This window comes from Lampetra planeri, chromosome 27, assembly GCF_965212315.1.
Source record: "Lampetra planeri chromosome 27, kcLamPlan1.2.h2, whole genome shotgun sequence".
NCBI classification, from domain to species: domain Eukaryota; kingdom Metazoa; phylum Chordata; class Hyperoartia; order Petromyzontiformes; family Petromyzontidae; genus Lampetra; species Lampetra planeri.
Window position 1 is genome coordinate 2,013,253 of NC_136133.1, and position 17,056 is coordinate 2,030,308.

At 54.4% G+C, this 17,056-nt stretch overlaps 1 protein-coding gene across 8 annotated transcripts in view; it reads right to left on the reverse strand.

Annotated features, from left to right (window-relative positions):
• LOC144727991 (muscleblind-like protein 2a) overlaps positions 1–17,056 on the reverse strand; it is a 44,612-nt gene that overhangs the window by 19,281 nt on the left and 8,275 nt on the right. For 7 of the 8 annotated variants that reach the window (XM_078607168.1, XM_078607167.1, XM_078607172.1 and 4 more), the window contains 6 exons: positions 16,183–16,253; positions 6,494–6,606; positions 4,726–4,848; positions 3,860–4,033; positions 3,020–3,250; positions 2,184–2,426 (listed from right to left, as the gene is read on the reverse strand). In XM_078607168.1, coding sequence (XP_078463294.1) covers positions 2,184–2,426; positions 3,020–3,250; positions 3,860–4,033; positions 4,726–4,848; positions 6,494–6,606; positions 16,183–16,216 — 918 coding nt within the window. In that variant the 5' untranslated portion in view covers positions 16,217–16,253. The remainder of the gene's footprint in view (positions 1–2,183; positions 2,427–3,019; positions 3,251–3,859; positions 4,034–4,725; positions 4,849–6,493; positions 6,607–16,182; positions 16,254–17,056) is intronic. The other variant, XM_078607173.1, reaches the window with a different exon arrangement.

Sequence of the window (17,056 nt, forward strand, 5' to 3'; positions counted from 1 at the left end):
TGCATACGAGTGTGAACATAGGCGCGTGTATGAACTGTGTGTGTATGTGTGTCTTTGCCTATGTGACGTCACCACGACGGTTGTTGTTGTTGCCCATGTAAACTGTCTGTGCGTGCATCCATGCATGTGAATGTGTGTGGGGAGTGGTAGTGCAGCGGCTAGCGCGCTGCGCTACGAACCCGGAGACACTAGTTCGATTCCCGCTCAAGGCCAACACCAGTGACGATTATCTGAACCGGTCGTGGGGCTCCCCTAGGTCGGCTCAGCCTCAAAATGAGTACCTGGTGCAGTGTGTAAACGTTGCCACTAGGGAGACAAAGGCGGCCGGGCGTGGTGTTGGCCACCCACCCCCTCGTGTGCCGTGCCGGCCTTCATTACGTGCTCGCTAACAGCACTTGCCTCAACAGACTGTTAAAGGCTATGTATGCCAGAGGATGCGTATGCGTGTGTGAACTGTGCCCATAAGCATGCCTGTCTGTGCATGTGCATGTTTGTGCTCAAGTGTGCCTTTGTACATATGTGCATGGGTGTATATGCATGTGTGAAATGCTGCTTTTCATGGCACCATGATTGAGCATATATGTAAGCATTTTATGAAATGTCTGCTGAAATGTATGATCATGTATGCGTTTATGTGAGGTGAATATCATTACAGAGGTAAATATATATGACCCAAAAAACCTCTATTATGGATATAATATTAATTTAAACGTGTCTTGAGTGGTATGAATTTGTGTGCATCATAAATTCTAAACGCGCTCGGAACGTCTGTGGTGCAGTACGCTACAAACCTGGTAACCCATGTTCGATGTCTGACTCTGGCTGACATACGTGGCGAGTGATATCTTGACCTAGTAATGGGCCTCCCCTAGGTCAACTCGGCCTTAAGTGAGCATCTGTCATGGTGTGTAAACATCACTTCTGTAAGGGGAAACTGTGGCTGGCCATGGGTCCTGGTCGCACCACCCCCTCGCTAACAGTCTACGTTGGCCATAACGGGGACCTTTGTTTTTTTAAATATAAGATAAGAATGTGTTTTCGTATGAACATATCTGTGCAATGTGTGTGTGTGTGCGTATGCATATGTCAAGCACGGTCTGTGTACTAACGTGCGTAATGTTGCTATACGGACGCGCGTGTAAGTGTGCACATTCATGTAGGTATACATGTGTACGACTGAGCGTGCGTAAGTATACATATACGAAGGTGTGTGTGTGGACCTATTGAGGCACGTATCTGTGTGAGCATACATGCGAATGCGTGTGTGTAACACCGCGTGTCTGTATTCGCGTGCGTGCGTGCGTACAATGTGCGTACACTGGTGACACTCAATAAATTCTCACCGACAGCCACTTGCCCCAACATTCTACACAGCTCCACTGTGGAGCTCAGCCTCTGCACACGGTGACTGTCCGTGCCGTGTTTGCGACCGATTCCCTGTGCCACTGCACGGCTCAATTCCAATTCCCTCTGCCCTCATCTGCCTCTGCCAATCTGCACCTGATGCCCAGCTGTTGCTGCCCAGCTGTTGCTGCCCAGCCGCTGCCCATAGCTGCTGCCCACGTGTGCCCAATGCCGACAGCCGACTGCCCACTAGCATCCTCCACCTTGCTCCTGTTGCCTGTGTCGAGCTGCTGCCCACCTGCCCCTTCTCCCTGCATGTCCTCGCTACCCACCTGCTCATTCTTCCTGGCCTCGTCTGCGCTGTTCTCCCGCTTGTGCCCCCGATGCCCAGGGCTACTGCCTGCCCAACCAAGCCTGCTGTTCACTTATTTTTGATTCCCCACACCTCCCTGCTGCACGGTGCCGCTGCTCACCAGCCCCTATCGTCCACATCTGCTGTCTGCATCCCACCCACACTTCCTATCGCCGGTGCGTGCACACCCACGCCCCACTGCCCCGTGCCCGCCGCCCCCGCCAGCATCGCCAATCTCTGTCCGAGGCCAACGTGCACCCGGCGGCTGCCCATCTCACCCTGCTCTCGTGCTTGCTGCCCGACAACTGCCGCTGCCCACCCACCTCCACCGCTCACGCCGACTACACAATTACCACCGTCCACACACAACTCAAGCACTGCTGCTGGCGTGCGTCCGACCGCCCGCCTCTGCCCACCTCTGCCCCTCCCTGCCACCTGCCCATCACGACCGCCGTTCGCTCCTCCTCCCCCGGGGGCCGTCACTCACCGCGATGGCGGCGGCGGCGGCCGCCTGGTTGGCCTGGTGCTGCAGGGCCTTGACCTTGGCCTGCAGGTGGAGCGGCGGGTGGAAGTAGCGGCACTTGTGGCGCGAGCAGCGGCCCTTCACGAAGTCCATGCACACGGTGACGCGCCCGTCCGCCGGGTCCAGCAGGCCCCGCTCGGGAGGGTGCGCCAGGCGGCAGTCGTCCGCCGACAGGGGGCAACCCCCGCGCACAAACTCCGAGCACACCTGGTGGTGAGGCGTGGCGCAGGGAGGTGGTGGGAGCGGGTAGGCGTGATGACGACGCGATGGCTGGTTCGGATTGGCGGTCACCTTTATTTGAGTACGAGTGTGCGTCGCCAGTATATGCCCGTCTGTGTGCGTGCATGCATGTGTGTGTATATATGACACTTCACGTGGCTTCAGCGTGCACCTAGCCTGGCACAAGGGCCGTGGTGACATCATCGCCACTTCATGGCAAACGGCGGTTGGTCTTGATGTGTGTGTATGTGTGCGTGTGGGGAGTGGTAGTGTAGTGGTGAGCGCGTTGTGCTACGAATCCGGTGACCGGAGTTTAATTCCCGCTCAGGACCATGAACGGTGGTGATTATTTTAACCGGCCCTTGGCCTTCTCTAGGTCGACTCAGCCTAGAATGAGCACCTGGTACAGTGTGCAAACGTCGCCACTCGGGAGACAAAGGCGGCCGGATGTCGTGCTGCTGGCCAACCACCACCTCGTGCACCGTGCCGGCCTTCACAGGTGCTCGCTAACAGCACTTGCCCCTACCGTCTGTCAAAGGCTATACGTGGGATCTTTGCCCGTGCGTGTCGTGCGTACGTACGTCCAGCTTGTCCGTGCGGAGGGGTCGCATTCCGGGCTGCAGGGCGCCAGCGGCCGTAGCCGCCGCCATGGCGCCGGGCGCATGCGCGTTCATGACGAGCGCCGCGTGGGTGCCCGGCATGGCGCCCCCCGCCGTGGCCAGGACATCCGGAGGGAGGTAGCTGAGGCCCGGGGTCGCCGGGGACAGGTAACTCAGGTACGGCATCGGGGAGGCCGGCTGCGAGTACATGCTCTGCGGGGGTCATGGGGTCGAGAGGACACGGCGTCGCAGGGGATCATGGGGTCGAGTGCAGTGCACGCCCAGCCTTGGTGCTGCGTATCTCCAGCAAGAGGAGGGGCGGTTGTGAATCTTTACCCAGGGTGCCCCACGCATCACTACCCATGGGGGCCATGTGTCTATTCCCATGAAAGTGCTGTTCGTGAGCACCGATGAAGGCCGGCACGGCCCTAGTGGCGATGTTTACGACCTAGTGGAGGCCCAAGACCGGTTCAGATAATCGTCACTAGTGTGAGCGAGAATCAAACCCGGGATGCCAGATTCGTAGCGCAGCGCGCTAACTGCTACACTACCGCTCCCCATGTGCGTGCAGACACCACAAAGACACCCCCCCCCCGTATAGCCTCAACAGACTGTTGGGGCAAGTGTTGTTAGCGAGCACCTATGAAGGCAGACACAAAGACCTGCACACACACGCACACACACGCACGCACACACGCACGCACACACACACACAAACACACACACGCACGCACACACGCACACACGCACACGCGTGCACCAGGATCATCTAATTTTGGGGTTTTGGTGGGGTGGGAAATGGGGGGGAGGCAGCGCCCTCACCAGCTGGGGGTAGGAGTGCATGGGCGCGAGCATGGAGGGCGCCATCATCTGCATGTGCGCCATCGCCGTGAGGTTCTTCTGCTGGATCAGGTTGTTTTTGCCGTTAATCTCCAGCTGCGTCTTGAGGTGCGCGGGCGGGTGCAGGTACTTGCAGTTCTCACGCGTGCAGCGGCCCTGACACAGTGATGACGCGCGCACGCAATGTGACGTACACGCACACACCCGAGGGTTCCGCGCACGAGGACGCACACTTATGCGTGGAAAGGACAACAAACTAAATACAGTTGTGGATGACCACACGCGTGTGCACGCAGGAACATGCACTCACTCACCCGCGGAAATTCGCACACTCACCTGCACAAGCCGATACGCTCACAAAGATCCCCCGTATAGCCTTAACAGACTGTAGGGGCAAGTGCTGTTAGCGAGCATCTATGAAGGCCGAAACGGTACACAAGGAGGTGCGTGGCCAGCACCACGCCCGATCGCCTTTGTATCCCCAGTGGCGATGTTTACACACCGCACCGGGTGATCATTTGAGGCTGAGTCGACCTAGGGGAGGCCCAGGACCGGTTCAGATAATTGTCACTGGGTGTTGGCCGTGAGCGGGAATCGAACCCGGGTCGCCAGGTTCATAGCGCAGCGCGCTAACCGCTACACTACCGCTCCCCACAACAACCGCCATTCGCCACCAAGTGGCGGTGTCGTCACCACGGCGCTTGTGCCAGGCCACGTGCACCTTGAGGCCACGTGAAGTGTCGAATGCCCGCTGGCAGGAGGTCACGGGGCAGACCCGGGTGCCACGGGTCGACTGACTGAGATGACCCCACTCACACGAAGACACACACGCACGCACGCGCACGCACCTTGAGTGAGTCGAAGCAGGCTATGACGCGCCCGTGGGGGGCGCTCACGTGCTTGGGGGGGTGGGCGTAGCGACACTCCTCCGCAGTGCGCGAGCACGCGCCCCGCTGGAACTCACGGCACACCTACGCAGGCACGAGTGAACACACGACATGCGTACACACACACACACGACACATGTACACGGGTGAGCACGCAGGTCTGGGTAGGCACACACGCAAGAGAACTCTTGCTCACGGGTTTTATTAGCTTACTCAATATTTAAGACCGAAAGAGGAAGACTTTTTCACAATCCTGGCTAATCGCCTGTCGGAGCTGGTTGTTGCAATCGCCGGCGAAACGTCACAGTGCTCAAATTGTAAACGCTGTGGGTTTACTCTCCAACACACCGGTGTGCTGAAGCAGTGACTGATTGGCACGTTTTGTTTACATGACGGCGGGTTTAATGACACGCTTTTATATTTGCACGATCAGACAAAAAAAAAACCTATGGCTCTTGCTCACGAGCACACGTACACACACTGCGTGCACAGAGCTTGACGGATCCGGGGAAACGGCAGTGCGGGGGTGTCTGGTGGGAGGGGTGGTGGCACAAAAGGGCCTACGGGAGGGCTTCACGAGCGAGTGTTTCGGGGGGGAGGGGCGACGACTCCCCGGCCCTCCAGGGGTAGATGTGACTCTAGAATAGGCACATGGGACAAATTAGGTAATGGCGGTGGCCCCCGTGAGATGTGGTCACGCAGCAGCGTTGCGTAGCGGTGATGCACTCTGCGTAGCGGTGCTGCACTCTGCGCGCGCGCTACCAATTCTACAGCCAGACACTTTGCTGCTGTGTGGAATTCGTCGAAAAACCGTGCGCTCGGGACGTCTTGGCCAACCATTGACTTTCATTTTGCAAAGACACGAAAATAAATACGTTCAACCCAGTCGGAAAGCCTCTTTGGCCGTTTGACATATGGAGACCCCTGCATCTCGGTCATGTACGTATGTTGAACTTATTCCGCACCGTACGTAGCCAACCGTGCTAATCGGAGGTGCGGGAGGGAAGGACAACACAGCCGTGTTACGTGGCGAGTAACACGGCTGAAATTTTTACACTATGAGATCTCTTTTACCAGTGGCAAAATATAATGGTAGGTTTTTACCCTTTTAACTGGTACAAAACTGACACCTTTATTCATTGCAAACATGATGCCTTGAATAAAGGTGTCAGTTTTGTACCAGTTAAAAGGGTAAAAACCTACCATTACGGCTGAAATTGTACAGCGGTAGGGGCGGCATAAGGGAGGTCAGAGGAGAAGTCTGGGGGGGCCACTCGGGGATGTTTGGAGAGACAGCTCGGGGGATGCGGGGGGTGGGAGGGAGGCAGCAGAGGATTGGGAGTTTGTACAGAACCACTCCGTGGGGTCTCGAGGAGCGGCTAGGAGAGTCTAGGGGGCTCCGAGGGATAGCGTAGAGGGACGTCTGGGGGTGGATTCGTGGATAGTGTATAAGGTGGGGGGGGGGTGGAGAGTGGGGGTGGAGGGGTGTGGGGAGGGGGGGTGTGGAGGAGGGGGGGGTGGAGGGGTGTGGAGGAGGGGGGATGTGGAGGTAGGGGGTGTGGGGAGGGGGATGTGGACGAGGGGGGGTGTGGAGGTAGGGGGTGTGGAGGGGGGCAGCTGTGGCCATCAGTGCGTAGGCGACGGTATAAATGAGCATTGAGAAGAGTCGAGGGAAGTTTGGGGGAGCCTCAAGGGGGTTACGGAGCTGTGGGGGGGAGGGGGGGGCTACCTCGAGCGTGAGCCACTTGGTGTCGCGGGGCACCAGGCTGATGGGGGCCACGGCCGCCACCTCGCTGTTCATGGGCCCTGCTGCCAGGGAGCTCCCCCACCGACAGTCGGCTCCTGTGGGGAGAGGGAGAGAGAGCGTGAGTGTGTGTGCGCGTGCATAAGAGCGTGTGCAAGAGGCTTAGTAGATGCTAGGTCTACTCAGCCTTAAAAGGGCACCCGATGTGGTGCACCTCCGACGAAGACTGTTGGCTACGTACGTGCGGTGCGGAAGAAGTTCAATATACGTACGCACAACAGCACTTGGTTTGAGGGATGTTTGTCTTTGCGAGTGTGTACATAGGTGTGTGCATGTAGGTGTGTGTAGGAGTGTTGTGTTTAAGTATGCCGCGCGGTAGTATAGTGGTTAGCGCATTACACGGCTACCCGAGTTTGATTCCTGCTAACGACTAATTCAAGTGGCGGATATTTTAATTGGCGCTGGGCCTCCCCTAGGTCAACTCAGCCGACCTGATGTGGTGCATAAAACATCAGAACTGGGGAGACAGAGGCGACCTGGCGTGGCGTTGGCCACCCACTCGATCGCCAACAGCACCTGCCCCGACAGTCTATATGGAGAATCTTTGCGTTGAGTATGTTTACGTTTTTTCTTCTTGGTTTTCTTCGGTAAAGTCACGTAGAAGGGAAATAATAAAATAATTAAAATAAAACATAATAAAATATTTCCCTTCTACGTGACTTTACCGAAAGAACCAAGAAGATGAATCCCTGCAGCCACGAAAGCTTTAAATCGAAATTTATGTTTACGTTGTCCATGCACACGTGCGAATATGGTAATACGTGTACGTATGCACTCGTGTGTACGTGTGCGTCTTTGCGTGGGGAATGATGGCAAAATTGGTTGGCGGCAAATCACTGCACTAGAAACCCGGCGACCTGGGTTCAATTTCTAGCCGTGCAACAGCGGCATGTGCTCCGCATCAATCTGTCCAGGCTCTGCACGTTCGAAAGATTCGTCAATAAAACAAAAGGCGTCTGGTGTGGTGTCCCTTCCAGCACTGGGGGGAGGTGATCGTGACCGAGTGCGATGCCAACGCACCCCGCCACCGCTTGTTGTGGCAGCCTTAATAGGCGCTTGCTAAAAACACTTGTTCCTACAGTGCCATAAGGCGACAGGGGAGATCCGTGCGTTGTTTTGTGTCCAATGTAAGTCTATTTCACCGAGGCTTTCTTTCCAGTCTCATAGTTCACCTCCGATTAGCATGGTTGGCTCGGTACGGTTCAACATAGATGGCTACACAGCGGGAATCATGGGCATACGCACAGCACCGACTCAATCGACAGATGAACAGACTGTCCAATAAACACGCAAGCAGTCGCCCAAACACACAGCCTCGGATATGCAACAACTGCCGTTCGCCACAAAGTGGCAGTGATGTCACTGCGGCACCTGTGCCAGGCTAGGTGCTCCTCAGATACGCAGGCGGCTACAGAGCCTCACAGATGTACGGGCAGTCACACAAACACAAAGCCTCAGATATACAAAGATCCCCCCCATATAGCCTGAACAGACTGTTGGGGCAAGTGCTGTTAGCGAGCACCTATGAAGGCCGGCACGGCACGCGAGGGTGGCCAGCACCACGCCTGGCCGCCTTTGTCTCCCCAGTGGCGATGTTTACACACCGCACCAGGTACTCATTTGAGGCCGAGTTGACCTAAAAGAGGCCCAGGAGCGGTTCAGATAATCGTCACTCGTGCTGGTCATGAGCTGGAATAGAACTTGGGTTACTATGTCTGTAGCGCAGCGCGCTAACACCACTACACTACTGCTCCCCACGGTCACATAGACACACAACCTCAGACACAGATGGTGTCAGGTGAGTAAACAGTTTGATAGACAAATAGTCTGTCCACCTATAACACGGTAGTAGTTGCCTTCTTGAAGAACCACCGCATTATGGAAGAATCGCGTAATGATAACACGTGAGATGCGTCCGCAGGCTGAACAATGACTGAGGCACGTGGGTGCCATCTATAAGCACCCGGCAGCATCCCAATGCCTCGTGCGATGCTACCCCGAGGCAGCGGTACAACCACCAATTTCTACTCGCACGACGCAGTTTCTGTTCAGTCTAACGCGTGATATCCAATTCGCATCCGCGTCATAAAAAGACGTGTTCCCCGATACATCCATCGCGTTGTATCCAATTCGCGTTATGAAAGCACGCGCAATACTGACTGTACGTACTGTGCGTCTCAGACACAATCTCATCGGCAGATTTACGAAGTGATGCGTCGTTACGACCTACTCGTCCGAGCGTCGCCGTGATACAAGTGCTCTAGATACAATATCAACGTTCACGACGAATGACGATTATCGCGAAATCGATGTCTCATCGCCTTGTAAACCTAAACAACATTTTTTATTGCACCGATGTTGCGCTATGTGGCACGGAATTCCCAGTACCACTGGAGATCGCCTTAAAGTTCCTCGACTGCGGATCACTCGACGTAAACCTGCACCCGTGAGTCGGTCCTGTAATCCCGGGTAAAACTTTGCAGCACACAGACGCAACATAACGCACGCAACTGTCAGTGACAGAACCAGAAAGAAATAAAATACTGGTAGGAACCTCCTGGTTACACCAGCCCACAGGGGATTATTGTGTCCGTCGTGCAGGGAGGGGCTGGGTGGGGAGGGTGGGGCTGGGTGGGAGGGGAGGGTGGGGAGGGGCTGGGTGGGGAGGGTGGGGCTGGGTGGGGAGGGGAGGAGAAGGTGGGGAAGGGCTGGGTGGGGAGGGTGGGGATGGGCTGGGTGGGGAGGGTGGGGAGGGTGGGGGGTGAGAGGGGTGGGGCTGGGTGGGGAGGGGCTGGTCACCCCGTGGTGCCCTTATAAAACTCAACGTGTAACCTACTCACGCCGGCTTGTGCCCGCCCTCACAGTCGGGCATATTTGCGGAATACACCACGCCGCCGTTGACCCTGGCCATTGACCGAGCAACCCAACGTTCCTACCAGCTCCCTCCGCAGGAGGAATGTGTTTAAATTAACTTCTACAATAGCCGAGGCTCACTGCGAGTCGTGATGCGGGTTTACAGGGGTATTCACAGACGATACTTTGCCGGATGGACGATACGATACTCGTGGATATGCTACATCGTGCGCTACACGTGGTAGGATCGTGGCAACCCCGCGACTACACCTAACCCTATCCCCCCGACATCTCCCTCCACCTCTCCACCCCGGACCCCAGGCGGGGATTGAACTCCCCCACAAGAGAGGGAGCTGCGGTGCTGGTGGCGAGGGGTGGTGGTGGTGGTGGCACCAGCGGTATCCATGACGATGGTGATTATTTAACGAGGCCATGGATGAGGAGACTGCGGGGGGTCAGGAGAAGGGAGGGGCACAGACTCCGCACCCTCCCTCCTCCTGACATGACTAATTAGCCGCTAATTGGTGTAAGTGGTCGAGAAGGGGGCTCCTCCCAGGCGCACGGGGAGGGCAAAGCCACCACCTGGCACCACGTGTGTGTGTTGGTGTGTGTGTATCTGTGTGGGTGTATCTGTGTGGGTGTATCTGTGTGTGTGTATCTGTGTGTGTGTATCTGTGTGTGTGTGTATGGGTGTGTGTATTGGTGTGTGTGTATCTGTGTGTGTGTATCTGCGTGTGTGTGTGTGTATCGGTGTGTGTGTATCTGTGTGTGTGTATATCTGTGGGGAGCGGTAGTGTAGCGGTTAGCGCACTGTGCTATAAACTCAGCGACACGGGTTCGATTCCCGCTCACAGCCAAAACCAGTGATGATTATCTGAACCGGTCCCGGGCCTCCCCTAGGTCGACTCAGCCTCAAATGAGTACCCGGTGCGGTGTGTAAACATCACCACTGGGGAGACAAAGGCGGTCGGGCATGGTGCTGGCCACCCACCCCCTCGTGTGCCGTTCTGGCCTTCATAGGTGCTTGCTAACAGCACTTGCCCCTACAGTCTGTTAAGGCTATACGGGGGATCTTTGTCTTTTTGTGTATCCGTGTGTGAGTGGGAGGCGGTAGTGTGGTGGTTAGCAGTGGTGCTGCGCTACGAACCGAGCGACCCGAGTTTGATTCCCGCTCACGGTTACCACCGATGACGATAATCTGAACTGGTCCTGGGCCTCCCCTAGGTCGACTTGGCCTCAAATGGTTACCTGGTGGTCTAAGCGTGATGCTGGCCACCCACCTTCTCGTAAACCGTTCTGGCCTTCATAGGTGCTCGCTAACAGCACTTGCCCCTACAGTCTGTTAAGGCTACACGGGGATCTTTGTATTTGTGTATCTGTGTGTCAGGATATCTTGGTGTGAGTATCTAGTAGGTGTGTGTGATTGTGGATAACTCCCACACACACACACACACCATAAGATCCAGAGCCATTGGGGTGCAAGAAGGCACATCCCTCTGGCCCCGACACTATTTCACATCTTTTTCAACGGTTTTATTTCACTTCACTTGTGTTTGTCGCGGTCAAATCTTGTCATCAAGAGTTAGTCTACTTCCTGTTGTCCAATCAATTCCACATTTTTCACACGTACTCAGATCCGGTGACAATGTATGCCTGTATCAACATCGGCATCAATTCATCAATTAATTGCCTCCTTTCAAGCAATGACAATCTTTGTATGGACGGCTTATTAATTATATATTTTTGTGTAGGTCAAAAACGCCGCGGTCCCTAAATTGTGGCATCGGCTCGCACAAGAAGCAGGCGCCACGTGTCTCAGGCGACATTTACGTACTTCTCAAAGACCGTGAGTTAGACGAAGTTGTTAATAAAACCGTTGTATATATAAAAAATATTTTAAGTGTTTTTTTTTACCATGTAGTTCTCAGACACTTCCTATGGTTGGTTGTACCGGAGGTATTTTCATCTGGTAGAGATGCAATGGGAGGCTGATCGAAGCCTCGTTCTAGGGATGGCACCCTACTGGGCAACCATGTTTCGTATTATTATGGACCTGGTAATTGCTGCCAACTGAGGAGTTTTAGACTGCTAACCTGGAGCAGTCCAGGAATACGTGATGTGGCCTTACGATCAGCCCTACCAACACATTCCTGCTGCGGAGGGAGCTGGTAGGAACATTGGGTTGCTCGGTCAATGGCCAGGGTCAACGGCGGCGTGGTGTATTGCTCAAATATGCCCGACTGTGAGGGCGGGCACAAGCCGGCGTGAGTAGGTTTAACGTTGAGTTTTATAAGGGCACCACGGGGTGACCAGCCCCTCCCCACCCAGCCCCTCCCTCCCCTCCCAGCCCCTCGCTCCCCTCCCCACCCAGCCCCTCCCTCCCCACCCAGCCCCTCCCTCCCCACCCAGCCCTTCCCTGCACGACGGACACAATAATCCCCTGTGGGCTGGTGTAACCAGGAGGTTCCTACCAGTACAATTAACATCTGCCTTGCTACTATGTGACATCCAAACACTCCACTCCCTAACACTCTGCGAGTAATAGGGTAGTTATGAAGAGCGGAGAGGAGATCCCATATCTGGGCAATTTTCTGGTGTTTGGTAACACGAGTCTCATTCAGTCGAGCAGCCTTATATCTTTCCATCCAATCAATCGAGCAGCCTTATCTTTCCATCCACTGTGTAACACTACGCTGGCCGCGACGCTCTCGGTCTGCTTGGTCACAGTTATGCCCTCTCTGCCCTATGCTTACAAAACATGAAACAACCGGAACATCTGCGCCGGCTTAAAACATTCAGGCTGTCCTGCCTACTACCCATCCCAGGTTTAACCAGACTGGATTGTGCTCATCCCTGAAAGATCTGGACGGAGTCCCGTCTGCGAATTCCTCCAGCGGGCGAGGCTGCATGGCTTGGTCATGTAGCTCCCATGTCCCCCAGCCACCGCATGACCAAGCGGCTTCTATTTGGCTGGATAAAGGGGGCTACACAGGCACAACACGGGCTAGAGCCGGGGTCAGCAACCTGCGGCTCCAAAGCCGCACGCGGCTCTTTAAGGACTGCTTTGTGACTTCATTTATTAATGACCGTCTCGTATGCACATGCATTGCGGCTTTAAAATATATAGTTTCTTACTGAATTCGAAAAATATGTCTCTTTCTTACTTTGGTTCCCGACCCGAGGGCTCGAGAGAGAACTTGGAGCTGCATACTGAACTGGTACCAGCAGCGTCACGGCTGGCCTCTATGGCAGTGACTTCATCGCAAGCGATGCGGTGAAGTCACCACTGCCACTTCATTATGAATCGGAATGGTGGCTATTGTCCGAGTGCAGGGCGTGTTCGTGCGTCGGTCTGTGTGTGTGTGGTTGCGGGGAGCAGTCGGATAGTGGTTAGCAAATTGAGCCACGAAATCCGCTAACCTGAGTTCAATTCCCTTGTAAAGCAAACATCAATGGCAATTATGTGAACTGGTAAACGGGCCTCAGGTAGGTCGACAGACACTAAAAGTAGTACCTGTTGCGGGTGTGTACACATCCGTACTGGGGAGATAAAAGCATTCAGGAATGGTTCTGACCACGTAATTGCGAACAAGACTCGCATTAATAGGTGAACGCTAACAGTGCTTTCCTCAGCAGTCTGTTGGCCATGTGGGGGATCTTTGCCTTTTTGGATGTTTGGGTTTGCATGCATGCATGCATGAGCATATGTGTGGATGTGTGAATGTGTGTGCGCAGTGCACTGATTAGCACGCTGTGCTACAATCTCGGCGACTCGAGTTCGATTACCGCTCACGGGCAACACCAGTGACAGTTATATGAACCGGTCCTGGGCCTCCCCTAGGTCGACTCAGCCTTAATTGAGTCACCTGGTGCATTGTGTGAACATCGCCACAAGGGAGACAAAGGTGGACCGGCGTGGCCCTGACCACCCAGCTCCTCGTGCGCCGTGCTGGCCTTCATAGGTGCTACTCGCCAACAGCACTTGCCCCAACAGTCTGTTAAGGCTATATGAGGAATATTTTTCTTTGCCTTTGCAGTTGCGCGTGAATGTGGCCATATATGTCCTTTTGGGGGAGTGGTAGTGCTGTGGTTAGTGCACTGCAATACGAGCCCAGCGCCACGCGAGTTTACTGCCCCGCTTACAAATCAACAAAATTGCCAGCAAATATCCAAACCGGTCCTGGGAACTCCTCGAGATCGACGCTGGTGTAAGCTTCAGCACTGGGGAGACAAATGTGGCCTGGTGTTGTGTTGTCACCTACTGCGTGGTGTACCGAACTGGGCTTAATTAACGCTTGCTCGCAGCACTTGCCCCAACAGCCGTAGCATGCTATGCGCCCGTGGGGGTGATGGATTTGTCTCTGTAGCAGCATTCTCGTAACGCTCCACAATCCGAACCTCGGAGACAGCAACCTGGACCCAATCTCCGCTACCTGGTATCTACACCGGCCAGTTCCTCCCCCACCCAAGTCAAGTTCACAGTGACATCTTGTTCAACGTCAAAGGTGACCAAGGTAGTTGTCGTCCTTCCACCCGCACCGGTGCTGGCTACGGCATCAGCTCGTGCGAGTCGACAGGTCACAGGTGCTCGCTAACACGACAGTCTCAGCGCCATTACGTAACGCTGTATAAGCGCTGGGGGGTGGCGAGCGGCGGTTGGCACACCGAGCTAAGCCGGCAAACCCCGCGCAGGACACCAGGCTCCCGCGCCTCTCACCAATGCGCGCTGAGACAAGCGTGGTGAAGTACGGTCACATCGATGCCTCATGACCCATGCGCACAGCATGAGAAGGCCCTCGTGCAGCAGTGGAGCGAGGAAGGGCGGTACGTTGCATTTACACCGTAAAACGTGCGCAAAACTCTACGATGCTCCAAGGCAGCTGCGGTGACTCTTTGTAAACTTTAAACGGATTGCGTAACGCGATTCCTCGCTGCCATTCTGATACCATTTATCGGAATGGAGGCATCGGCACACTTGGAACAAAAGAAGCAAAAGCTATGGGCAGGGCCGGGATGAGAACCCTCAGACTTGTCACTATTCACTTCATAGACTCGAGGAATCCACGTTTTAATATTGTTTGTACTGTCTGTCTCGTTTGTATTGTTCTATCTTGTACATATGGTGCCTCTCGTTGGTGTTGTGTCCGCTCGCTTGTTCAGCATCCGATGAGCTATGAAGCTCTTTTTCAGTGGGGGCATGGGGTCAGAAAGTTACAACAAACAATACAAAAATACAATCGGAGTGCAAAGTAAAGGCAAGGTAAGAAAATGAGTAAAAATAAACTAAACATTTTTTTTTATTTAATCAGGTTGTTATTTTACTAGGCGAGGCCCACCTAGCTATTAGTTATTTTTCTGGAGTGACCGGACCACAAATGATAGCTCAACGAAGTGGCCCGTCGTGTGGAAACTTATAGCAGCCAAAAATTATAAATAGCTGCGCAACGAGGCATCGATTCACCATTTTAAAATAAATGATCACGCTCACGATTCGGAGACGGGTGACAGAACGGCAGCCGAAGGAGGCAACGTACCCCAGAGAGGATGACCAATGACCAGTGCAGATGTAGCAATGAGCTCCGCTCATGCGCAGGAGTGCAATGGAGTGCGATGGATCACTAGTGCGGGTTGTAAAATTGCGGGAGCGATTGGGTTAGGCCTTGGTCCAGAAGTGTCTAGACCATGGCTGCTGCTGCTATATGTTATGTTTAGGCTAATGGGGCAAACCAAATTGCATAAGCGACCCCCCCCCCCCCCCCAAAAAAAAGTGACAAAAATAGAATGGAATCTGGAATCGAATCGCGACACCGAATCGCGAGAATCAATTGAAACTGGGGCGGGGTGGTGGTGAATTATTCGGTGCCCATGAATACAATCTCCGTCGTAATCATCGCTACGTGGACAATTCCCCTGACTAATCTCTCTTCTCTCCACTCCACTCTCCTCTCTTTCCTCCTCTCCCTCTCTGTCCCAGCACCATCTCTCCCCCCTCGCTCCCTCGCTGGGGAAATCTGGCTCGAATCCCCTGTCCGGGCTGCGATCGATTCGAGAGACGGGCAGGGGAAGGGAGGGGGAGTGATACTGTAGAACGTGGTGGTGGTGGTGATGTAACAGAGTAAAGGTTGTGCCTATAAGGTGAAAGTGGAGTGGCACAGGGAACAGGGCTGCGGACCGTGGAGCATGGTTGTGGGAAAGACAGAGTGAGAGGAATGAACACGTTGCTGGGAAGGAGAGAGTGTTTGTGGTGAGAGTGAGCGAGAAAGCGAGGAGCAATACGATGCAGAGGGGGGTATGAGAGAGTGAACGAGGGGACAGCAGGTGGACACAGCAGATGTAAGTGTGGGGGGCGGACACGCAACGTTTAGCGCGCTACGCTACGAACCCTGTAACCCGAGTTCGATTCCCGCTCGTGGCCAACACCGGTGACGATTATCTGAACCGGTCCTGGGCTTCCCTTAGGTCGACTCAGCCTCAAACGAATACCTGGTGCGATGTGTAAACATCGCCACTGGAGAAACAAAGGCGGCCAGGCGTGGTGTTGGTCACCTACTGCATAGTTTACTGAGCCGGCCATAACAGATGCTCGCTTGCAGCTTTTTCCCCATCAGTCTGTTAAGTCTACACTTGGGGGGGGGGGAGTGGGTTTCTTTGTCTTTGCCCTAATAAAAGCGAACCAATTGGCAAAAACGACTATACCGTGTACGAATATCATGCAGTGCGTTCACGTGACATCTGCAGCCAATCGAGGCCACTACACTCACCCAAGTATAAAGGAAACGGAATCTCTTCTTGCATCGAACTTGGGATGTCGAATCGCGAATACAGCCGCAATCTGATGGAGGGGTGGGGGGAAGGGGTGGGGGAGGGGAGCGGGGTGTCGCGCATCTCTTAAATTTGTGTGAATTATCCGAGCGCTGTGCATTTGTAGTGCCTCTTAGTGGCTGCAAGTGACACGCGAACTCCGAGCGCACACAACGCAGTGGTCATTTATAGGCCACTGGCCAAAGAAACCACCCCAGTCCTGTAACATAAACGTCTTGTGGCCAAATAGGGCAAGGACACCTGTGCAATTACGTCAATTGGGTGTCACCTTCATGTAGGCGTAGCGACACAGACTATGTTATCATATAATTATAATTACAATACAAAGTGATACATGTGGCATATTAATGTGACCGCATATCAAGACACTGTACAGATGGAGGGGGAATGTTGATTTTATGCAGAGGCAGGCAGTAACAGTTGGCTAAATTAATCTAGAGTGTCCATGTGGGTATATGCGTCTCTAATCGGCCTCTGTGGAGGAGGCTCGTGAAGGATGCTTCGGGGAAGTTGAAGGCAGTCGTCCTCCAGCAACAGCGGAGGGCAGAGGAGCAACACTCACAACTAGGAGCAGAGCGCTGGGCGGATAAAACGCAGCAAGTCGGCACATTAGGGGGAAAAGGTAGTGCATCTGCCAGTCATCTCAGTCAATGAACCCATGGCACCTGGGTCTGGCCCGTGACCTCCTGCCAGCAAGCCTTCGACACTTCAGAGAGTTTCCAGGTGCAACAAGCGTGGCACAAGTGTCATGGTGACCTCACCGCCACGTAGTGGTGAGCGGCAGTTGTTGTGGTTGTCTCAATTTGAGACTAT